At 43.3% G+C, this 22,309-nt stretch overlaps 1 protein-coding gene across 1 annotated transcript in view; it reads right to left on the reverse strand.

The window, feature by feature from the left end:
* TEDC1 (tubulin epsilon and delta complex 1) overlaps positions 1-22,309 on the reverse strand; it is a 425,884-nt gene that overhangs the window by 266,121 nt on the left and 137,454 nt on the right. Inside the window, exon 4 of the mRNA XM_069208844.1 lies at positions 1,566-1,727. Coding sequence (XP_069064945.1) covers positions 1,566-1,727 — 162 coding nt within the window. The remainder of the gene's footprint in view (positions 1-1,565; positions 1,728-22,309) is intronic.

Below are 22,309 nucleotides of genomic sequence, written 5' to 3' on the forward strand. Positions count from 1 at the left end.
TAGCATGGCAGATTTAAATTAGGATGCTAAATAGCAACGTTTTCATTTTTGGCTGCAGATAGAGAAAGAAGGTAAATAGAAATGCTTTAGTTATATCGGGCCACTGGAATTATGTGGCAGAAAAGACCAAATTATGAGGCAGGGTTGACCAAATTATGTGGCAAGAAAAGTTCATTTATGAATTTACAACGCCATTAGCTCTAACTCAAGCAAATGCGAGACCCATTGCATTGAAAATGCTTGTTTTCTTTTTTTAGTGTTTGGTGTGTGCATGCGTGTGTGTATGTATGAATGAATGTGGGTCCATTTGTAAGTGTGTGCTGTGACTGGGTGTGTGTGTGCTTGTGAATGGTGGGTGTATGTGTGCATGCCTGTGAATGTCTGGGTGTGTGAGGGAGTGTGCATGTAGATGGGTGAGTGCACATGTGTGGCCCCGCCCTCCCGCTCAAATTACCAGCTGCAAATGAAACACAGCCTATATCGATTTTGGAATGTGTGGGCAGAGGTAAGGCATGATGTTTGGTGCAAAAAGCACTGTTTAGGATCCTGGAGTAATGGAAAATTGGGCAGTAAAACCCTTTCTCACAATTTCCAACTATACTATACTATCAGATTTAGGGCCTGATGTAGATACCGCAGACTGGTTACTCTGTCACATCAGTGAACACTATCTCATCCGCCAAAATAAAAATCCCATAATTTCCTATGGGATTTATATTACAGCGGGCAGGATATCTGTCACTGCTGTGACGGAGTAATCCATCTACTGAGTTCTAAATCTTGCCCTTAGTGTTTTAATCTAACAACAAGGAATAACGGATGTAAAAGCTTTTTGTGCCAGAAGCTGCTTCCAGTTTGCACAACTTTTTGACCAACTTATAATTTGTAGGAAATGGTAATGCAAAGAGTGAGCACCATTTGAGTCCACCTTACAATATATGCATATGAAATCTGGTGTAAAAAGTCAGTTAATTTTTCAACAAGTCAACTTATGCATGGATTCCTTATAAAAGGGCCTTACTTGGAACTAGGCGGACCAGTTACTCCGTCACAACGGTGATGAATATCCCGTCTGTCAAAATCTAAATCCCATAAAATATAATAACCAGAGTAATCCGTCTGCAGAGACTAAATCAAGCCCTAAGCCCTATTCTCCCAGAGTGATTTTAAAAAGCAGATCCTTTGGCCACCCAGACCCAGGTTTTGTCTTTGCTGACGTCATTCGGCTTTAGAATACCTTCTGAAAGACCCTTTAAACCGCGGCTCTTGTTTCGGACAGGACTACACAGACAGCAATTATGAGCAGAACTCCCTTATTCATACCCACCACTAGCCAGACAAAGCACGTGCTCCGTAGCTCGAAAAGATGTCTTTCAGAGCTTCCTGTCATGTGACTTTGTTCCCCACCTCGAAGGTCCCAGTTTATTTCCGTTACTACAAGCACGGATTAAAGAAGCTTAAGCTTCCATCCAACCTTTAATCGTCAGACATATCGCCCTTACATGTATCTCATTTAACACAACATAACAGATATTGTATGCACACAAACGCCCGCAGGCTTGTACCTTGTACAAAGCGGCGCACCTCTCCTGCTGGGCGGCGTGCAGGGCTCTCCAGCTGAACTGCAGTTTACCGTTCAACCACTGCAGGTAGCGGATGTCGACTTCAGCTTTCTTTGTCGGGATTTCATCCCTTTTTCTCGCCCTGGGAGGGAGGCTTCTCAGGCACTAAATGAAACACAAAGAGACAGCCAAATCATATACCGGCTCTCCAGTAGCAGTATCAAGCAGGTATATCAGACAAGAGCACAGTTGCATCCTTATGCAAAAAAATCCCACAACAGACCGCAATACGGAACTCTTGGGGTGCAACTCAAGAACATCATTTTTTTTCTCCTTTTTATAGGTTTTTTGTTAAAGTACAGAACTAGCTTCAAGGAGACGTGCTGTGGTGAGCAGAACAGAGAAACAGTTTATTGACACTTGTTATGTAAAAGAAAAGTGAACAACGGCCACCAGCACAGGTGTCATGCAGACATTTTACTGAGGTAGACGTCATCTGCATGAGAAAGGGATGTGAGTAATCTGGGTAAGCATGTGAAAGTAGTGGCGGTTCCAAAAGGGTCATTTTAGGGGCACGAAATTAGATAACTGAGTCACTGAATTAGGGATGATCAGATTTTAGGTATGCAAAGGGATTTCTTCACATAAACATTCCTACAGTATAGCTGAATTTCTGTTGCCAGGAAATTTACTACTTCAGGCAATATTGACGTTGTTCCTGTGGGTCCACCTGTAAATGCTCTTTAAAATACACAAACTCACAGGTTTGTGGTCGTTAACCAAACATGTATAGGCAGTTTCCGATGTTGAAAATGCTATTACATTTGATCTTGTCAAGAGAGGGAATAAATGCATTTTCAGGATGGAAATATGGAGAATCTGCCCCAATGTTCAATAGGACAATAGGGGCGGATGGTCTCGCTACCAGAAAGCATAGTTACCCTCTGGGGAAAAAAAGCACAATTTTGCATATGGAAATGTACATCTGTTAAAGTTTTGCATGCAAAAACTCTTACACGCTCAGTACTTCTGAAAATCTACAAATGCCTCAAATTTCCAGGAGTGCTCCTGAAAATACTTTGAGAATTCAAAAAAATCGCACATTTGCTCCAAACATAAAATTAACTCTAGTGGAAAGATTTTTTAACTTTTATTTTAAAAATGTTTGTGAATCGGTTTAATAGTTTCTTATTTATTTTCTTACAGAATACCAAACAGTATTGTCACATTTTTAATTTACTGCTTTCTATAAACATCTGCCTGTTAGAAAACATCACCTTAATTATGCTTACTGTACCCAAACAAGCATGCCATAAAAATCAAATCAAATCAAATCATTAACATTTATAAAGCGCGCTACTCACCCGTGCGGGTCTCAAGGCGGAAGGGGGGGTTACTACTGCTCGAAAAGCCAGGTCTTGAGGAGTCTCCGGAATGCGGAGTGGTCCTGGGTGGTCCTGAGGCTGGTGGGGAGGGTGTTCCAGGTCTTGGCTGCCAGGAAGGAAAAGGACCTCCCACCTGCCGTGGAGCGGCGGATGCGAGGGACGGCAGCGAGCGCGAGGCCAGAGGAACGTAGGAGACGGGTGGGGGCGTAGAAGCTGAGGCGACGGTTGAGGTATTCCGGTCCCTTGTTGTGGAGGGCTTTGTGTGCGTGGGTGAGAAGTCGGAAGGTGATCCTTTTGCTGACTGGGAGCCAATGCAGGTGTCTCAGGTGTGCGGAGATGTGGCTGTTGCGGGGTACGTCGAGGATGAGGCGGGCCGAGGCGTTTTGAATACGTTGTAGGCGTTTTTGGAGTTTAGCCGTGGTCCCAGCATAGAGGGTGTTGCCGTAGTCCAGGCGGCTCATGACGAGGGCGTGGGTCACGGTTTTTCTAGTGTCGGCGGGGATCCAGCGGAATATCTTGCGAAGCATGCGGAGGGTGAGGAAGCAGGCGGAGGACACGGCGTTGACTTGCTTGGTCATGGTGAGAAGAGGGTCCAAGATGAAGCCGAGGTTGCGGGCGTGGTCTGATGGGGTCGGTGCGGTGCCAAGGGCCGTGGGCCACCAGGAGTCATCCCAAGCGGACGGGGTGTTGCCGAGGATGAGGACTTCCGTTTTGTCAGAGTTCAGCTTTAGGCGGCTGAGCCTCATCCAATCTGCGACGTCCTTCATGCCCTCTTGTAGGTTGGTCTTGGCGCTGGCGGGGTCCTTAACACAAAGAAGAGTAAAGTACATCCTCGTGCAACAAAGATATCGAGGGATCCTGGTGACATTAACATTTGCTAACAACTTAGCCTTGTTATCCATAATGTCACCGAACACCTCAATTAAATTATTGGACTGTAATTTTGAGCTACGTATATTCTTTTTTTATATAGTACAAAGGAGTGATATAATGTAGGGTTAGGTTGAATGTACTTAAGAAAAATATTTTTGAAGGCTTGTAACACTTGCCACAGCTGACCAGCCTTCACAAAATGATGTGAAATTGTGTGGGTGTGTGTATGTACACACACACACACACACCACACATTTGTGGATTTACTGCAATTGTTGCACTATATATATTTATAAAAACAAAGGTTAGTTAGGAAGTGGAATTAAAAAAAAAGTAGAAATTTACTTAAAAACCAAGGGTTAGAGGGACATTATATTTAGCTTCTGAATTTGCGCGCATACACCTCTGCAGACAGAAGGTATTTTTAACACAAATGTACTTTAACTAAATTATTAAGCACCTATCTTTTCTTTTTACCACAAGTAACACAAAGTGTAGTAGAGTATTTCACGTACTCTTTCACATAAACATTTCCCTGTTTGAAAGAGTACCTTTTTAGGCGACCTATCCAAAAATAATATCAATTTATTGTGGCCTGATTGGAGCAAACACCAGCCTAGCAGACAACGCATTAGAAATACACGGACCAAGTGGTAATGTGGGAGAAATTTAGAACTAATTTATTCCTAATATCAGAAATATTGCTAATAGGTAGTTATCATTCTTTATATGGGGGTGTGGCCATAAAAGCAATAATCAAAGAAAAAAACTGAAATCAAGTTGGAAATCAAAAAAACAATTATGAGAATAATCACCAAGGTAGATCTGTAAACCTGAAGGCAAATAAAACTAAACAAAGAAGCATATAATACACTTTTGCACAGTAGATAAGTGATTCTAAAGTAAACAATGAAATTGAATAGTGAAAGCATCCAGCAGATCACGGAGAAGAGCTATCAAACTGACTAGATTTGGAAGACTGAAGGTTTCCACATACAAACACAAGCGATCAAGAACAGGTTCACATGATGCATGTAAAATTAAATAATATATTTAAATAAAAACACACACGTGCACATTTTAGTCAGGTGCAAGAAATAAAGTATGGATAATCATTAAAATATAGTTGTAGAGGATAAAGAGTTGAAAGTTGATGAAACAAAAGGCCTTGTTTCACAAACAGCTGCCATTTTTTCGAACGCCCGCTCGGATACCAGCCGCCTGACATTAATTGATGAAAGATAAATTAGCGGCTTTGTGTACCGTATTGATTTTTTTCAATGATTTTTCCAATGTTATCCAGGCACTGTTTTTATTGTCCTGAGGAGGCCGGATTTGCTAAGGCCGAAACGCGTCGACTGTATTCTTCGAGGAGTGACTCTTGGAATTTATGAATTAGGAGTTAAGCAATTATGGAATATATCGGACTTTTTTCTCGGTGATTGCTCCTTTCCACTGGGACAAGATACGCTCCATGGACTACTGTCATCTCCTCTGTTTTTGACGGCGGGTCATTGATTGAATTCGCTGATCATATTTGTTCATGGTGCTTTAATGGAATTTTTGTTGTTGTCTTTTGTGATGTATAATATGTATATACTGTATATTTCTAGTAGATGTATATAATATTTCTCTGGGTGCACAGGTATCTGTGGACACTATAGTTTAATTGCTGAATTTGTTAATAAAAGAAATTATCCTCTAGTGAATAATTGAGTTTTTCACTGTGATAGTTAAATTGATATTCATCCCTTCTGGATACCTTTTTGTTTATTATGTTGCTCTGTCCCTGATCCAGTGGGTTAATAGGGAACTCCCCTCCTGTTGCCAGTGTTGTTTCACAAATAGGGCACAGTCAAGTATAAAAGGAGATGCTCGTGCACTCACAAAAATAGCATCGAAGGACACGCGGCAAAACAGACAGCTGGAACGTAATTGAGGTCAATTAATGAGGCATATCTGGGAGCAGTATAAGCTAAAGGTGCTTGACCGGAAATGGTATAGTGAGAAATACCTAGGAAGGTCCTAAAATGGCGCCCATGATGGGTTGATGCATGTAGGATAAACATGATGCCAAATCAAGAATGAAAAATACAAATAAGAATTTCTTTCATTTTAAATTTTATTTTTATTCAAACTCTATAGAAAAGTTAATGTGTTTCCTTCTTTGCCTGAATGCAAAATGTACATGATACAAGCACTAGCTCCATCGGCAATGTCTTTTTCAAATACCTGTAAGATTCTCCACAGCATAAAATGGATTCCCGAAATCATCTGACCGCATCAGTAACTCTTGTTCTAGTGACTTCCCACACATTCTCTGTGTCTCAGTCCTGTACAGTGAGAGAGCTACCCGACACCCTCCTCATGAGGTTGTTTTTGCCATCTCCTCCATCCAGTCATCCCAAACTCAGGGAGACCTGAACCTCTCTAACCCCACATTATTAAATATGGCCATTCTGGATTCCTTCAGTAGACTTCTGTTTGTTTCACTAACCCGTACCCCCCGAGAGCTACTGAGCAGACCTTTAATCTAAAGCCGAACCAAAGCATTGACCATGCCTTCTCCATCCTCGTCACAGCTCTAGCTCTTAGAACCCAACCTTGTGATACCTATCAGGTATCCAGTGTTACACTGCAAGATTGTATGCTGTACAAACATGAAATTGTAAATAACCCACTGTTTCACATTTTCCTAAACAGTTGTTAATGGCATACAGGATGAGCACTTTAAAGACAGGTTCCCGAAATGTCAAACAAATGACGAACTGCACAAATATGACACAAAGTGACTGTGCTTGCTTGGAACACACTTGCATTCTAACAGAAAGAAAATAATGTGAAACCCTGTAGGATCCTTAAGGTAAGAAAAATATATACACCCAGTGATCACTGGAGAAAAGCAGCGTTAAAGATAATTTACAGTTCTCTACTCGGAAGAGAAAATAATGATGTTGTAAAAAACAAAACATGCATTGGCAATGCCAAGAGGTCTGCTTATGTATGAATTAAAGTGACGTTTGTGTCACTGAGGTCATCTTAAATGCTCTCGGTCACTCCTACTTGCACTCATGCATCCATTCACCCATCCTCTGACTCATTCTTGCATTCACCCTCTGGCACAGCCACAATAAAACACACACAAACTCAACAACATATGCAAGATAAATTAAAAGAATACAAGTAGAAAAAAAGAACACCTGCTACTGTCTAAACACAGAAGGCATATTCTTGCAGCAACGAAAAGAAAGATGGCAGTGGGTGTTCATCCTGCAGTGTATTTTATTGCTCATAGTCTGTAGTAGTTTTAACGATCCAGCACATCCACCACATTAAAACCAATGTATTGGTCACTCTTTGAATGGTAGGACTAGGAGACACAGCATTCCATAATGGTCACCTTGATTAGAGGAAGCAACTAACGAGGATGTGGCACACTGCAAATGAAATGAGAGACAAGCAAGCGGCCGAGGAACACTGCCTGAGGAGCTGCAATATCCTCTGAGGAAAAGATTTAAAAAAAGAGAAGACACACAGAAATGAAAGGGGGACTAAAACAGGAGAAATTTGAAAATGGAAGGACTGGCCCACCAGCTGAAAGCTGATACACACTCAAATGCAGGTGGATGCGCACATGTTATCAGAAAATAGTCATTCACAGGGCGAGGGTGCCAATGACTGATGTGGACTGACCCATTACCACATGCAGTACACTTAGACAGACCAGTGGGAGATGAGAGCTGATCAAAAGGTTCTCTATGTATCTATATGGATAAATACTCATACGTATTGAAGCATTTATTATTCCGTATTTTATTTCTCTAAGATGCAAGATCCTGGCAGGCAGCTAGTCTTCCAGTTTTTCAAGTAATTCTAACAAGAAATATTACAGGGCAAATCTACGATTGTTAGGGTCTCTCAAGGGGGATTACCAAGGGCAAAATCTTTCCATACAAAGCTAATATGTGATATTTCATACACAAAATACAAGACTGCATGCTTTAACACAGTGCAAAATAATCCATCCTTGAAGGTCTAACAGGTTCAAATCAGAGCTCTGCCATCTGAAGTACACCTTTTCCTAGTGAATCATCAGGCCCCCAGCTGTTATCATTGGGTTGTCAGCACAACAAACCCAGGGCTACTGTCTTGGGGTAAGGCTTTTCCAAAAGGCAACCATCAGCATACTGTCATAAAATTACAAAAGTATACAATATTGTAGTAGAAAAAGCAAAATACTATCTCTCATGAGAGGGTCTAATAAGGATTCTCCCAGCGCAAATCTTCTATAGCTATAGTTTGACAGAGGTGGTAACCAAAACCCTTGCCTACTACAATAACCTCTGAGATTCTATGTATCAAAATACCTATTTGTAGACTTTAATATTGAGTAATAATCATCCACCCTTAAATATCTATTGACTTTACCAAATAAATTGCTTAACTTCGATTATGATGTTTCTGGTGGATACTCTAACTAACCACAAATTCCTCACCTTGAGAATATTCCTCGGGCATGAGACTGCAGCAGCATACAAGTGCCACAAATGTTTGCGGACCTCACTTGCTTTCTCAGGCTGTCCACACCCTCAATTGGAGAGAATATCGTCAGACTGGCATGACCAGTGAACAGATCTTCCAATTGGGACCTTTTTAAGATGGGAAAATAGTCCAGTTCACAGAACAGAAAGGTGTGATGGTCGGTAAAGACAATTCACCAGAAAGATCATTACCAAAGTTAATTAACTTATTCTTCTGATATATATGTCTAACTGCAGATTCCTCACCATGTGAATAGATATCATAGTAATACCTCCCAATGTGATAGGTCTGTGAACTGGTTCCAACCAAAACGTCCTGCTGAACCGAGTGGAGAAAAACGCCCTTTCAAGGGAGCTAACTGTTGAGGTATTAATGTATGTACGGAGGCCCATAAAGCCACCTGGCAAATGTTCAGGATACACACACAGTGGAAGCAGTTTTGGCTCTGGTGGAATAAATCCATAACCTTTGGGGAATGTTTCTTAGCCAGTACATAGCAGATGCAGAGAACAATCCATCAGGACATGGTCTGGTTTTGCACTGCCTTGCTCTTCTATGCACCATAGGATCCTACAAAGAGCGTATCGTCCACCAGATTTTCTTTCGTATGATCTCTATAAAAGCTCAGTGCTCTCTTAGGTACAAACATTGGAGTCTCTCTTCTTCCTTAGAGGGATGAGGTGAGGCAAACAATGCCAGAAGGGTGACAGCCTGCTTGACATGAAATAGCATTGTCACTTTCAGCAGGAAGGAAACTTGGGTCCTCAACATCTACTCATCTGGGATGAATATTATATAAGGTGGGTTGACAGAAAGAACCTCCGGCTCACTCACATGCCTACCCAATGTCATGACGATGAGAAAGTCCGCTTTCTATGTCAGAACTCTTAATGGACAAATGGGCAGCATCTTAAAAGGGGTGCACATCAAGAAAGTGATATCACAAAGGTTTTTAGTTGAAACAGGTGTTGCAAATCTTTCAAATTTTCATCACAACAGATGATTTAAATAAAGAAGGCTGATCCAGCAACCACAAAAAAAGAGGAAAGAGCTGTCAAGTAGCCTTCAGTGGGTACATTTTGCAGATGCCACACCAAGAAACAAATTTGTCCCAATGATTGCCATACACCAATTTTGTAGATGGATGCCTCGTTGTCAAGATGAGATGAACAACCTCAGAAGGTTGGTCAAATGAGGCCAACTGCTGCCGCTCAACCTCCAAGCTTGGAGATGCAGATTGTTCAGGGCTGTGTGCAGCACCCTACACAGCGGCTTCAACAGAAGATCCTCCCAAAAGCAGCCTTCTGACCAGAGGGTAGATGCTCAGGCCCAGTAGTTCCAGTTACCACAATCTCCTGTCCCAATCTGGAGCCAATAGCACAACATGGGCCAAGTCATTCCGGACTTTCTTCAGAAACTGGGGCAGAAGAGGCAGGGGGAGGGAAGGCATACAGTACTCTCAAGCTCCACTCCAAGCAGAATGAGTCTCTGAGAAAGAGCCTTATTGGAAACTGCAACATCCAAAAGTGCTGACATGGCACATTCTTGGCGGTGCCGAAAAAAAATTGAGCTAGGGTTCTCTCCATTGATCTAAAACGCCCTGCACCACCTCCAGGTACAACTGCCATTTGTGATTTGCTAAGCGTCTGAGCTTGTCCATTCTGGAGTTTAGAAAAGCCTCCAGGTAGTTCATCACCGGAGAAATCCACTGGTAGTTCAGCCACTTCCAGATGCGTCTAGCGTCCTGGCAAACAGCCCTGTGCTGCATGTTGTAGAACCACATTGAAGTGGTGTTGTCTGTCAGCACCAGCATTCTCCTGATGGTGGGCAGGAAGGCCTTCAACACCAGGTGAATCACAGTCAACTTCAACGAACTGATGTGGAGATGAATTTCCACCAGAGACCAAAAGTCTCTAATTTCCACCTCCCCCCAAGCCAGAAGTGATGAGTCTATAACCAGGGTCAAATTTAGGAAAGTAACGAAAGGAGTCTGGCACTAGCCCAACTGCAGTCTAGAGGCCACCACTGCAGGTCTGAGCAGTCTAGTCCAAAACCTGGATACAATCACAGATTCCCATGTTGCTGTGTCCACTGGGACTTGAGGTCCTACTGCACAGTTTGCATATGCCATCAGGCATGCTTCACCAGTAGGATCCAAGAAGCCATCAATCGCCGCAGACACAGAGTCCTCTGCATTGAGATACAGGACAGAGGCTGAAACATAGACTGCATGTCATGAACTCTGGATCGGGGGGAAATGCACAACACCGTACCATATCCAGGAGGGCTACAATGAACAGGAGAATCTGCAAGTGGTCAGGTGTGACTTCAGCATGTTGACAGTGGTGGACGACTGCCTGGGGCGGGCCTGCCTTCAACAGCCAATCTTCAAGGTAGGGAGAAAACGGGTACTTTCGAAGATATGATGCAACCGCCGCCATCACTTTTGTGAACACCTGGAGGGCACTCGTGGGGTCAAAAGGGAACACCAAAAAGTGGAAAATTCTCCAAGCCTACTGTGAACCACAGGCAACTCCTGTAGGTGTGTACATGGAAATAAAAGTCCTGAGGCCCAATACCAGCATACAGTCTCTTGGTTCTAGGGATAAAAGGACCTCGACTAGAATAAGAATTTTTTATTTGTCCTTCTGCAGGAAGGAGTTTAGAGGATTAAGATCTAAAATAGGACAACGGCCTCTGTTCTAATTTGGCACACAGAAGTAGCAAGAATAACACCCACTTCTGACTTTCGAGGCCAGAACCCTCTCTATGGTCTCTTTGGTCAGAAAGAACTGCAATTCCTGCTGCTAAACGGACAAGTGGTCCTCCATCAGCTGTTCTACTGGTGCTGAAAGGCGTGGAGAAAGAAATGGGAGGGTATAGTCCGATTGACAATTTGGAGGAGCCATTTGTCTGACAAAGGTTTGCCAACCATGGAGGAAATGCCAGATCCTTCCCTCAACAGAATGGCTGTGTGCCATGAACGACAAACTAAAGAGTGTTTTGCAGCTGCAGTAGCGGGAGGACCTGAACTGCTCTTTGTCCTTGACGTCCTGGGAGTTGCCTTTGTAAACTGCAGTCTCTGCCAAAAAAAAAAAAGGACTGGGCCTGTTAGGCTGATGGTAGAGTCTGATGTTGGCAAAATTGGGAACCCCTACTATAGCCCTGAAAAGGCAAATCTGCTGATGGAACTGTCTGGATGGGGCAGAATGGCATAAGAAATGTGGTAGGGTCCTGGTTTGTTTAAAATGTGCCAAGGGAGAGTCCGCTTTTTTGCCAAAAGGTGATAGCCATTTAATTTGTCCATAATGGATTCTTGGAGATCTCTGGGGAAGCCTGTAGGCTTCATCCAGGAGTGGCTTAACTTGCACCCATTGCCCGACCTAACCAGTTGGTCACATCCAAATGTGAACCAAATTACAAATTTAGCTGCACTGCCGCCATCCTAGATAGTTTCAGTCAGGGACGCCCAGAACTGCCAGTAAAACCTGGGCCACAACGTCCCATAGGAAATGGGAGTAGCAGCCTAGGAGGTGTTTACTGGTGGCAGAGCAGAGGAAAAGATGTGCTTGACAAACGTCTCTGTTCTCCTATACTCACAACCAGGTGGGGTGGTCAGGAAGGAGTTGGGATTAAGCTTTCTGGTAGACGCTTACAACAACAAGCTCTCTGGTTCTAGATGTTGTGTAAGAAAGTTGAAGTCCCTTGGTGCTGGTCAATGACGCTGAATGACCTGCTAATTAACTGGTGGTTCCAAAAATAGTTTCACCCAAATGACCAAAAGGGTATCCATGAGGGCCTCAGAAAATGGCAAACAGGTTTTGTGGCTGCTTGACCAGGCAGGAGTAGCTTTGTCAGAACATTAGTTTAGTAGAGGATTGTAGGCCAAGTACTTCTGCCGCCCTCTGTATGATGACAGCAAAGGACGCACTTTCTTTAAAGGCAGGGCCAGTATATGAAATGAGGCCAATATTTGAACTATCCAGCCCACGGGTATCTTGTAGTTCCACATACCAGTTTTCCTCATCATATTGGGAGACAAAATCATTCCCATCATCAAAACTGTAATTGTCTGTGCCAGTGCCAAAAAGATTGCGAAATGCCCAAGCCCTAATTGTAGTAAAAGCAAGGTATCTGAATCACTGGAACTGCTGGCCGTCTCAAGTGGGTGTCGCGCACAGCCTTACTGGAAGTGGATTCAGTTTGGAGTCAGCCACACAAGGAGCTACAAATACCCCTTTAGCATTGACTGCATCAGTTCAGACATTGATGCAAAGGGAAGAGTGTAGTGGGGACTGCCTTAAACTAAACTGGCACTGGAGCGAGAGCAGAACCCAAATTGTGTTTAAGAGGCACAGATGGAGCAGAGGGTGGACTTGCCGGTAGAAGTCATTTAGGTACAAAATCGTGCTGGAGGGAGCCTGTAAAGTGCTAAAAATGTACAGCACAACCTATTTAAAGGCCACTACTTGCTACAACATTGCCAACAAACCCTGAAATTTGGGGTGCTTCATAACTGGATTTGGAATCAGCTCCCATGGAGATTGGAAGCGAGACCGAGTGGCACACTGATAACTTCTCTGTAGTTCGAGAGTAGCAGGATGGGCCAATTTCTGCTTCAGTATGGTATGCTTCTTTTAGGACTTGCCCAAAGACTTCGACCATGACAAAGACCTGTTGCAGGAACAACTTCGGAAGCAGGAAGACTTTTGACTTAGACCAGTCATAGTGTGGAGTCTGACATGCAGTTTTGCCTTGCAGTCCCATATGGTCTTAGGATTCATCTGAGCACAATTGCCATAGGCCCTGGAACTGTGCTCTGATCCCAGGCACTAAAGATATACTTTGTGCGGGTCTTTCACAGACGTCTTTGCATCAGTCTATACACAGTTTGAACTCTGATGTCTTACGAGGTGACATTTTCCTTTGCACACAGGTAAAATATTCAAACAAAAGGGCCATGAAAAGACCAAGGAGTAGTTATGGATCCCCATCTGAAGGCGCAAAAAGGATGGAATTGACTTTAGTGTCCATGGCTGGAGCTTCTAAACAGCTCTGATCATCGCTTTTAGTGTTGGTACACAGGAGTACTACCTTCAAGTATCCCGATCCACTCTGGGGCCTAGGGAATAATCACAAGGTGAGAACATCGTAATCAATTTGTCAGGCCTACTACCCTTATCATAACTTTTCATAATAAACAATCAGGCCTATAGCCTTTATCCTTGGCTTGCAACCATAACCAACTCAGACCTACTGTGATGGGTATATGCTTTTCCATAAAGAATCTATCAGGTAAACCATAATAAAATACAAATCTATACAAGATTACAGATGTCAAAACAATACAAAATCCCTCCTAAAAGAAACTAATATGGATTGGCTTAGTGCAACAGAGGTGTGGAATTTGTGAAATAATCTGCTTGTCCTAGGGACGAAATGCAACTAAAATCCTCTTTCCTACAAAAAAAATCTACTTGCCCCACCAATTAATAACATCAATCATAAGAGTCAACACCGAAACCTTTGCCTAGTATGTAGCTTTAATATCTCACCTTATATCGGTGTGGTAAGTTTAAGTTACTGTTTTCAGGATAGTTTGTATGTAGAATATTGAGTGGACTCAAATGCAGTATAACATGAATAGATGTACCATTAAGGCAGTAAATTATAAGCCTGTGTTGTGGGCATGATCGTGTCAGGCGTTGTAAATGTGTACTACAGGTTGATGTACTCACGTAGCATAATCTGTATGTGCTGCTGATGGGGAAAACACTTAAAGAACCGATATCCTGGTACAATGCTATGCACAGGATAGTGCCAGGAACTGTGCCTAAAATGTACCGCTGATATGATGAAGGGATCTGTTCACAAAGATTGGTGTATGTAGGGTTCTGAGTTGTAAACAGGCAGATGTACAGGAAGACAACCTCCATGGTCAGATGGCCAGATCTCACGGCCGCTTTCTGATTGGGCTACAACATCCACAGAAGTAGAACAAGCAAATGCAGTGATGCATTAAAGGGAAGTAAACATGACATTCAGGACCTCCCTAAGCTCTGTGGCTCTACAATCCAAGATACAAAGCATCTATCTCTCCCATCACTTAAGTGGCATTAGTGATTTCCCAAAAAAGAGAGGCTGATGCTGAAAGTAGCATGCATAAATACATTGTTCTAACACAGCCCTCTGAAGCTGCATGAGGGTACCATCCCTACATGGAGACCTTAGGCAGCATCAAGAGATATTTAGAGTAAGGAAAGATGAGGAGGAACCACCAATAATTCTCTCTCACAGCAGAGGGACTGGAAAATGTTTCTCACAGTCCTCTGTTATGAGAGGATCACTCTAAGAGAAAAGAAAGGCGCTGCTTAAAAGTCTCTTGGAGAATCAAAAGCTTCCTCAAAAGCGAGGAGTTAATGGGCAAAGCTGAAGCTCTCTTATAGCTTCTGAAGTACATAGGCGATTTCCCTCTCCCGGTAATTAAACAAAATCTCTCTCAGTCGTTATAAGAAGGTGCTCTATGATGGCTATAACAAAAATTACAGTTGTGAAAAGCACATGGAGGATTTCTACAAGGGGAAAAAAATCAACCCCTCTTGTAGTCACTAAAACTACTGAGGGAGTTCACTTAAAGATGAGCCAATAATTTCTATAAATCTAGAACTGTTCAGTAACATTTTGCAATAGCAGAACAAATCAAAATAAAGGATGTAGGTGAGGGACACTCAGAGCAAACGATAATGAAAAATAAAAATGTTGGAATTAAATTGGGTTTTCTCTGTTGTTCAGTGATTGAAGAGTCTGAGGATAGTTCAGGACTTCAGCCCTTAGTGCCTGATTACAAGTTTGGTGGTCGGAAAACCCAACCTCCAGACCCAGGGTGAGGAGACCACCGGTCCTATTACAACTTTCCCACTAGGCTGAAAGACGGGGTTCCCGCCCATCAGCCCAGTGGGAAAGGTGTGGCGACATTGCCGCTGGCTCATAATTGAGCCTGCAGCAATGCTGCCGCACAGCAGACAGTGCGTTTTTCAAGGGTGCTGGGCAGGGGGACCCCCATGTGGCCCTCTGCACTTATTGAACAACGTTGTAATCAGCAGGGAGGCGTGGAGTTCAGCACCACCCTAGCTAATTACAAGCAGGATCCCCATCAGCCCGTCTGGATCACTGATCTTAGTGGGGACGGCAGTAGGTTGGCAGGTCCGCACGCCAATCTCGTAATGTGGTGGTTGGATTGCTAATAGCTGTAGAGGTCCAACTTGCACTGCGAGCCTGGTGGTCTTGAGACCTCCAGCCTTGTAATTGGGCCAATTATGCTTTTTTTTTAAACTACGATCTCCACGTCTCTGCAATACGATTTTGTAGAAAACTATTTTTGTTTCCAATTCATGATTTTTTGCCATTTTTGTCACTGCAAAATATTTGGGTACGTTGAAGCCATTTTGCTAAAGAGCATATATTGGGCCAGAGTTTGAACAGCTTAATTATGGGTGAATTCCATTCACCAGCCCTGAGGAACGTTCCAAAGCTATCTCTGCAACAAAGCCAAAGGCCCTTTGTAGCCCTGATGTGGACAAGTATTAGCAGAGTATCCATCGAATGTATACCCAAGCCCACGGCACAGACTCAAAGTCTACTGAACAAACATGCACCTCCACTGCACAGATGCACAAGCCCTTCACAGACACATACATTGGTGCTGACAGAAGACACACAAACCCTCCCTGCAGAGACACACGCCCTGGCAGTGCACCCATACAGACTTGTACGAGACACAACCTGGAGCAGAACACATATTGTGGAACAGAAACACAAACCCCTCGCACATACACACAACGGCTGCAGAGGGAGTCCCTGCAGACACATACTCCGACAGAGGGTGAGGGGGGTGAGGGGGAGGGGGTGAGAGAGAGGGAGGGAGAGAGAGAGAGAGAGAGAGAGAGAGAGAGAGAGAGAGAGAGAGAGAGCTCCCCTCTTTAGCACAGACACACAACCCAATGCAGACACACCCCTGCACACTTACACTCCACCCTGCACTGACAAACACCCTTAAACACGCACAAGTCCAACCTTCACATTCTGCTGATAACACGTACCTTACAGATATGCGAGCCCTGTAGAGACACACACACGCACACACATGCCCTGCAGACAAATGCACTCTGCAGCAAACACATTCAGCAGGCCTATTCTCCAGCAAAAACACTTCCAAAATGGTAAGTCCTGCTGCCTGGTCAGTGCATGAAAAAAGGCAGTTGCAGTAAGTGCCATTAAGAAGGTAGGCTTGCCTTCCAGAATGAACATATTGAAAAGACGGACAGATACAACTCATCTTCTCGCCGTTCGGAATGGAGAAACCTAGTCTAAATCAGCTGGCCTGTATTAGAGATCGTGGGCTGCTCTCGAGCTGGTTTAGGGCCGATGCCTTTCTGGTTTAGAACTGCTTTACTGCGGTAATGGCATCTCTAAATAAAATAAACACCCTTCCAAAGGCGGTTTGTGTGGAACACTGTGCGGCTGTGACTCTCTGCAAACAAACCGGGGCCCCTCATGAGGGCTTAAATACGTGAACGTAAACGATCTGGAGCACTCAAGGTTTCCCAGCCCCCATTGGAGTCTGAATATTGGTCACGAGCGTTGTTGGCCTGGCAGGAGCGAACAGGTGAGGGCCTGGGTCCGAGGAGAGATGGCGAGCGCGAGAGCAGTATGTTACACGAGCCACTAGCGCAGGAAGCCTGCTTGGGGGGGGGGGGGGAGAGGAGAGAAACGCCTCCAGCAGGCCTGGGGCAGGCGTGGGAGCCTGACTGGGAGACAAGATCAACAGGAGTACAAGGGCTAACGTCAGAGGGCCCGGAGGAGCTAATAGCTCAGACAAGGGCACAGACATCAGAACCAGGAGGAGGAAGGCGAACCAGGAGGAGGAAGGCGAACCAGGAGGAGGAAGGCGAACCAGGAGGAGGAAGGCGAACCAGGAGGAGGAAGGCGCAACCAGAGGGGCAGGTAGCTGACTCAGTCATTAAGGTTTCACAGACTCCGTAATTAAGGTTTCGGGGGAGAGCACAGAGCTTTATGATGAGAGAGAATCTTGAGCTTTTAGCCTATTATGGGCTTTGAAACTCCTCCCAAGCTGAATGAATTTCATTATGCCTCTGTGATTGGCTGTGAGCACCAAAGTGCCGCAGCTCTATCGTGCTTACTGTTGGTTAATATCTAATTTTCTGTCGGGCAAAATAGACATTAAGGGCCTCATTACTAGGCTGGAGGTCACTTGACCACCAGACTCACGGATGGAAGTTGGACTGCTGGTAATGTGGCGTTCCAAACACCATATTTTAACTATGGGGGCCGTGCCGCAGTGGGATCGCCAGTGGCGGCTGCAGCAGTCCTAATCTGACAGGGCAGCACCACCCTAGGGTTTACAACCTCGTTCTCTGCCAGTCTTTTCATGGCGGTAGCCCCGCTGCTTGTGTGGTAACTTTGGGGTTGCCTTGAACCCCCAACGGTGGGCTACCTGGGACCCAACTTTGAGAATGTAAGTGTTTTACTTACCTGTGAACTTAACCTTTACTTACCTCCCCCAGGTACTGTTGATTTTTGCACTAGCTGTCCACCTTTAAAATAGCTTATTGCCATTTGTACCAGCACTGTACATGCTATTGTGATTATTCAAAGTTCCTAGAGTACCTAATTGAAGTACCTTTCATTTAAAGTATTACTTGTAAATCTTGAACCTGTGGATCTTAAAATAAACTAAGAAAATATATTTTTCAATATAAAAACCTATTGGCCTGGAGTAAGTCTTTGAGTGTGTGTTCCTCATTTATTGCCTATGTGTGTACAACAAATGCTTAACACTACCCTCTGATAAGCCTACTGCTCAAGGACACTACCACAAAATAGAGCATTAGAATTATCTCTTTTTGCCACTATCTTACCTCTAAGGGAACCCCTGGACCCTGTGCACAATATTTCTTACTTTGAAATAGTATATACAGAGCCAACTTCCTACAAAGGTCATTTACGGGATAAAATTGTGGATTACGATCCGCCCGAATAAACTGCCATGATGTGATGTGGCATACAACTATGCCCAATTAACCAGTCACTACTCACACGACAATCATTACAAGCACCTCAATTTCTAGCATAATTTTATTTCCACTTTTGCATTCCTATATTTAGGGTGCAGTGCGATCACGTTTACACACCAGGGTATGATGCAAGCTTTGCCTTCTGCTACCATAAATTAAAGATAAACTAATGCTTTAGTCTGATCCTGCTCTCAATTCCAGTAACTATGCTTCCTCCATTTATTTAGAGCAATTTGTTGGCAAGACCCAGCGAACATTCTAATATTGCTCTTTATTTGCTTTTGTTATCAAAATGCATTAATTAAACTCTCTTCAAAAGCAAACGCAAATGTGCTGTTGGCACAACAAAGGGCCAATTATTCAGACTTGCTATGGATGACATATGTTAATGTAGCGGAAGGACGTATCCTAAGTCTTTGGTGAAAATTAACTTTCAAGGAAAAATAACCTAAAAAAGCTTTCTCTGCCTCCCATAGCTGCGCAGTGGCCCAATAATATGTGAAACCTTCAGATAGTTCAGTATCATAGCAGAATGGTTCTGGGACCACAGGTTTGTGAGAAGTTGGGTTGTTGGTTGACACAATCCATTGCAGAGTGAACCACAAAAGTCGCAAAATTAACCTGTGCTTAACCCTAGGAAGCTAGGCACAAAAAGGAGTCAGGCTAAACTTAGAGGCAAAATGTTAAGTATTTATGTAGTACACAAATAGCAACTCAGTGAAAACATGACAATAAAAATCCCAATTTAGAAAACTAAAGAACATTCATAAATTATTTGACACCAAAACCATCAAAATCCAATCAGTGGAACCAGAGTTATGATTTTTTTAAAAAGTTTATGGTTCAAAATTGTCCTCACTTTTAGAAAATGGCCACCTGGGCACCTTTATCCCCACAACCAAGGGTCCAGGAGTGGAAGAATATATCTTGGAGGTGCAAGACTCACTCAGGTTGGATCCAGGTGCAGGTTTAAGATGGTGGGAGCATGTTACGTCCCTCTGGCTCAAAACAGGAGATCAGCTGAACTAGCCCTTGGAGTCACTTCTGGAGTCCTGGGTGTAGGTGGTGATGCAGGGCTGGTCTCTGAAGGTCCCTAGCAGATTTCAGGCAGCAAAGCAGTCCTATCAGGTACAGCAGCAGAGTGCACAGGAGGTCACAGCAGCAGGCAACCCTATGAGAGTCCTCCAACAGGTCCAGTACTGAACTGAGGAGCAGGTCTGAGAGCGCTCTTTTTATACCCTGATGCCCTGTTGCTAGAAGTATCTAGAAGATATTTCTGAAGTTCCAAGAATGTCCTGCCTCCCATGCCCTGCTCTGGCTCTTAACTAGCTAAGTTGACATTAGAGTTGTTAAGCTTATTATGTGATGGCAGAGCCCAGCGGTTAATGGCCCATTCAGGCTCTACTTATCCTCCTATTGCGTGAATGTCTGGGTGAATTCACAAAGTTTCAACTGTCAGATACACCCAGTCATGTGACCTAGGGCAGATTACATGCACAGAGGGCCAAGGGCATGAAAATGCAAACTTTTTAAAAGTGGCATTTTCAAACTTGTGATGATAAATTTGACTTCACCATTAAAGAGGGTCAATCATTACAAATGTATAGGTACCAAACATGACGCCTCTACCACCTCTGGTTTAGGAATTACAATTTATTAATTTTAATGAGGAATCCCCAATGTTACCACATAGGAGGGTTAGGCCTCTCAGTAGTGAGAAAACGAATTTGGGAGTTTTTCACTACTAAGACATGTAAAACTAGAAGGTACATATCCTACCTTTTCATTACAAAACACTCTGCCCTGTGAGCTACTTAGGGCAGACCTTACAGGTGACTTATATGTAATGAAATGGGAGTTTAAGGCTTGCCAAGGGTTTTAAATGCCAAGTTGACATGGCAGTGGGACACTGCCTTCAGGCTGGAATGGCAGGCCTGGGATAGGTTTTAAGGTGCTACTTAAGTGGGTGGCACAATAGGTGCTGCAGGCCCACTAGTACCATTTAATTTACAGGCCCAGGGTATATGGCCTACCATTCTACAAAGGACCTACATGTAAATTAAATATGCTAATCAGACCATGTTTAGGGGAGTGAGCACATTCACTTTAGCACTGTTTGACAGTGGTAAAGTGCACAGAGTCCTAAGGCCAACAGAGCAAAAATCCAGACAAAATGAGACAAGCAGGCAAAATTTTGGGGGAAGACCGCCCTAAGGCTGACAGTTGTAACGAGGTTGAACATGGAGAATCCCCTAAATAAAGAGGAGTTAGCAGGGGAAATCGGCAATTTTGGGGCACATTGCCATGTAAAAGCCCATCCAGAGTTTTCTATGTAGAAGACTAAACAGATTCAGTGAATAAACTGAAACCAAGTAAACACATTTTCAAGAAATTGAGAGAAAATAAGTATAGTACAGCTAGAAATTCACTTCTTAATGTCCCCTGGAAATACTTCTGAACTGGGGTTTAGTTTGGCAGATGAAATGGCTTTATCAGTGAAATCTGGTCATTCCTGAAAGTCTCCCATTCGGATTTCATATGTGCAAAAATGACTTCTTCCACGAAATCAAAGGCAAAAAAGGCAGCAACATAAAACAGGTAGGCACAATGCTTGTGTTAGGCTATATGGTAGGTAGTGGGGACTTGTGCCTAAGTGGCCTTATTATCCAATTGTGTAGGCATTAATAACAGTTAATTATCCTTCCCACTCGTGCTTTCAAGGTTCATTGATGTGGCTATCTTGTACTTGAAGGCACTCTCCTATTTACTATTTAACTAAAGTAACTAAAACGTGCACTCTCGCCATGCACAGTGATGTCATCAATGATGTAATTTCAGTTGTCATCAGGTATGTTATTAATAATGCAATAGAACAGGCCATGTATGTTATAAAATGGTAGGTCATAAGCAGTACACAGCAAATGCTAAAGTTATAGTTACTTCAGTTATCTATAACTGGTGAATTTCAGTATTTTTTAGTTTAAAATGCTAAGTTTTAACTGATGTTTTCACCCATCTATAACATCACGTTAACCTTTGCTTTGTTTCAGTGAATTTCTGAGGTTTTTGAAAATATAAATTAACTTATTACAGTACCCAAATATAACCTTTGCTGTTTTCAGTGAATTTCAGTTTTTTGTTTTTTTTTAAAGCAAAGTAAGATTTTATTAACATACCTAACTATGCCAATGCCCTGCCACAAGTGCACGGCATAGGGTTGGCCATCAGAATATAAAGGGGTGTCATTTAAAATAAGGCAGACAGACCTACTGGCTTTGTCAAAGGGTCTGAACATCAGGCAGGTTTATTGGCTTTGTCATGAGGTCTCCACATTAACGTTTATAAAGCTGACTTATTGGCTTTGCCAGAAGGTCACCACATTACTAAATCAACCATGTGTTAATCCCCCAATACAAAAGGAATAGAACCAATAACTATAATTCAATTCATTCAATATTAACACCTTCGCTGCCAGGCCTTTTCCCCCTCCTGTGCCGAGCCTTTTTTTGGCTATTTGGGGCAGTTCGCACTTTGGCCCTCATCACTTTTTGTTCACATAAGCTACCCATGCCAAATTTACGTCCTTTTTTCCAACATCCTAGGGATTTTAGAGGTACCCAGACTTTGTGGGTTCCCCAGAAGGAGGCCAAGAAATTAGCCAAAATACAGTGACAATTTCATTTTTTTTTTTTTTAAATGGGAAAAAGGGGCTGCAGAAGAAGGCTTGTGGTTTTTCCCCTGAAAATGGCATCAACAAAGGGTTTGCGGTGCTAAAATCACCAGCTTCAAAGCTTTCAGGAACAGGCAGACTTGAATCAGAAAACCCAATTTTTCAACACAATTTGGGCATTTT

This window comes from Pleurodeles waltl, chromosome 9 (genome assembly GCF_031143425.1).
Source record: "Pleurodeles waltl isolate 20211129_DDA chromosome 9, aPleWal1.hap1.20221129, whole genome shotgun sequence".
Taxonomy (NCBI): Eukaryota; Metazoa; Chordata; class Amphibia; order Caudata; family Salamandridae; genus Pleurodeles; species Pleurodeles waltl.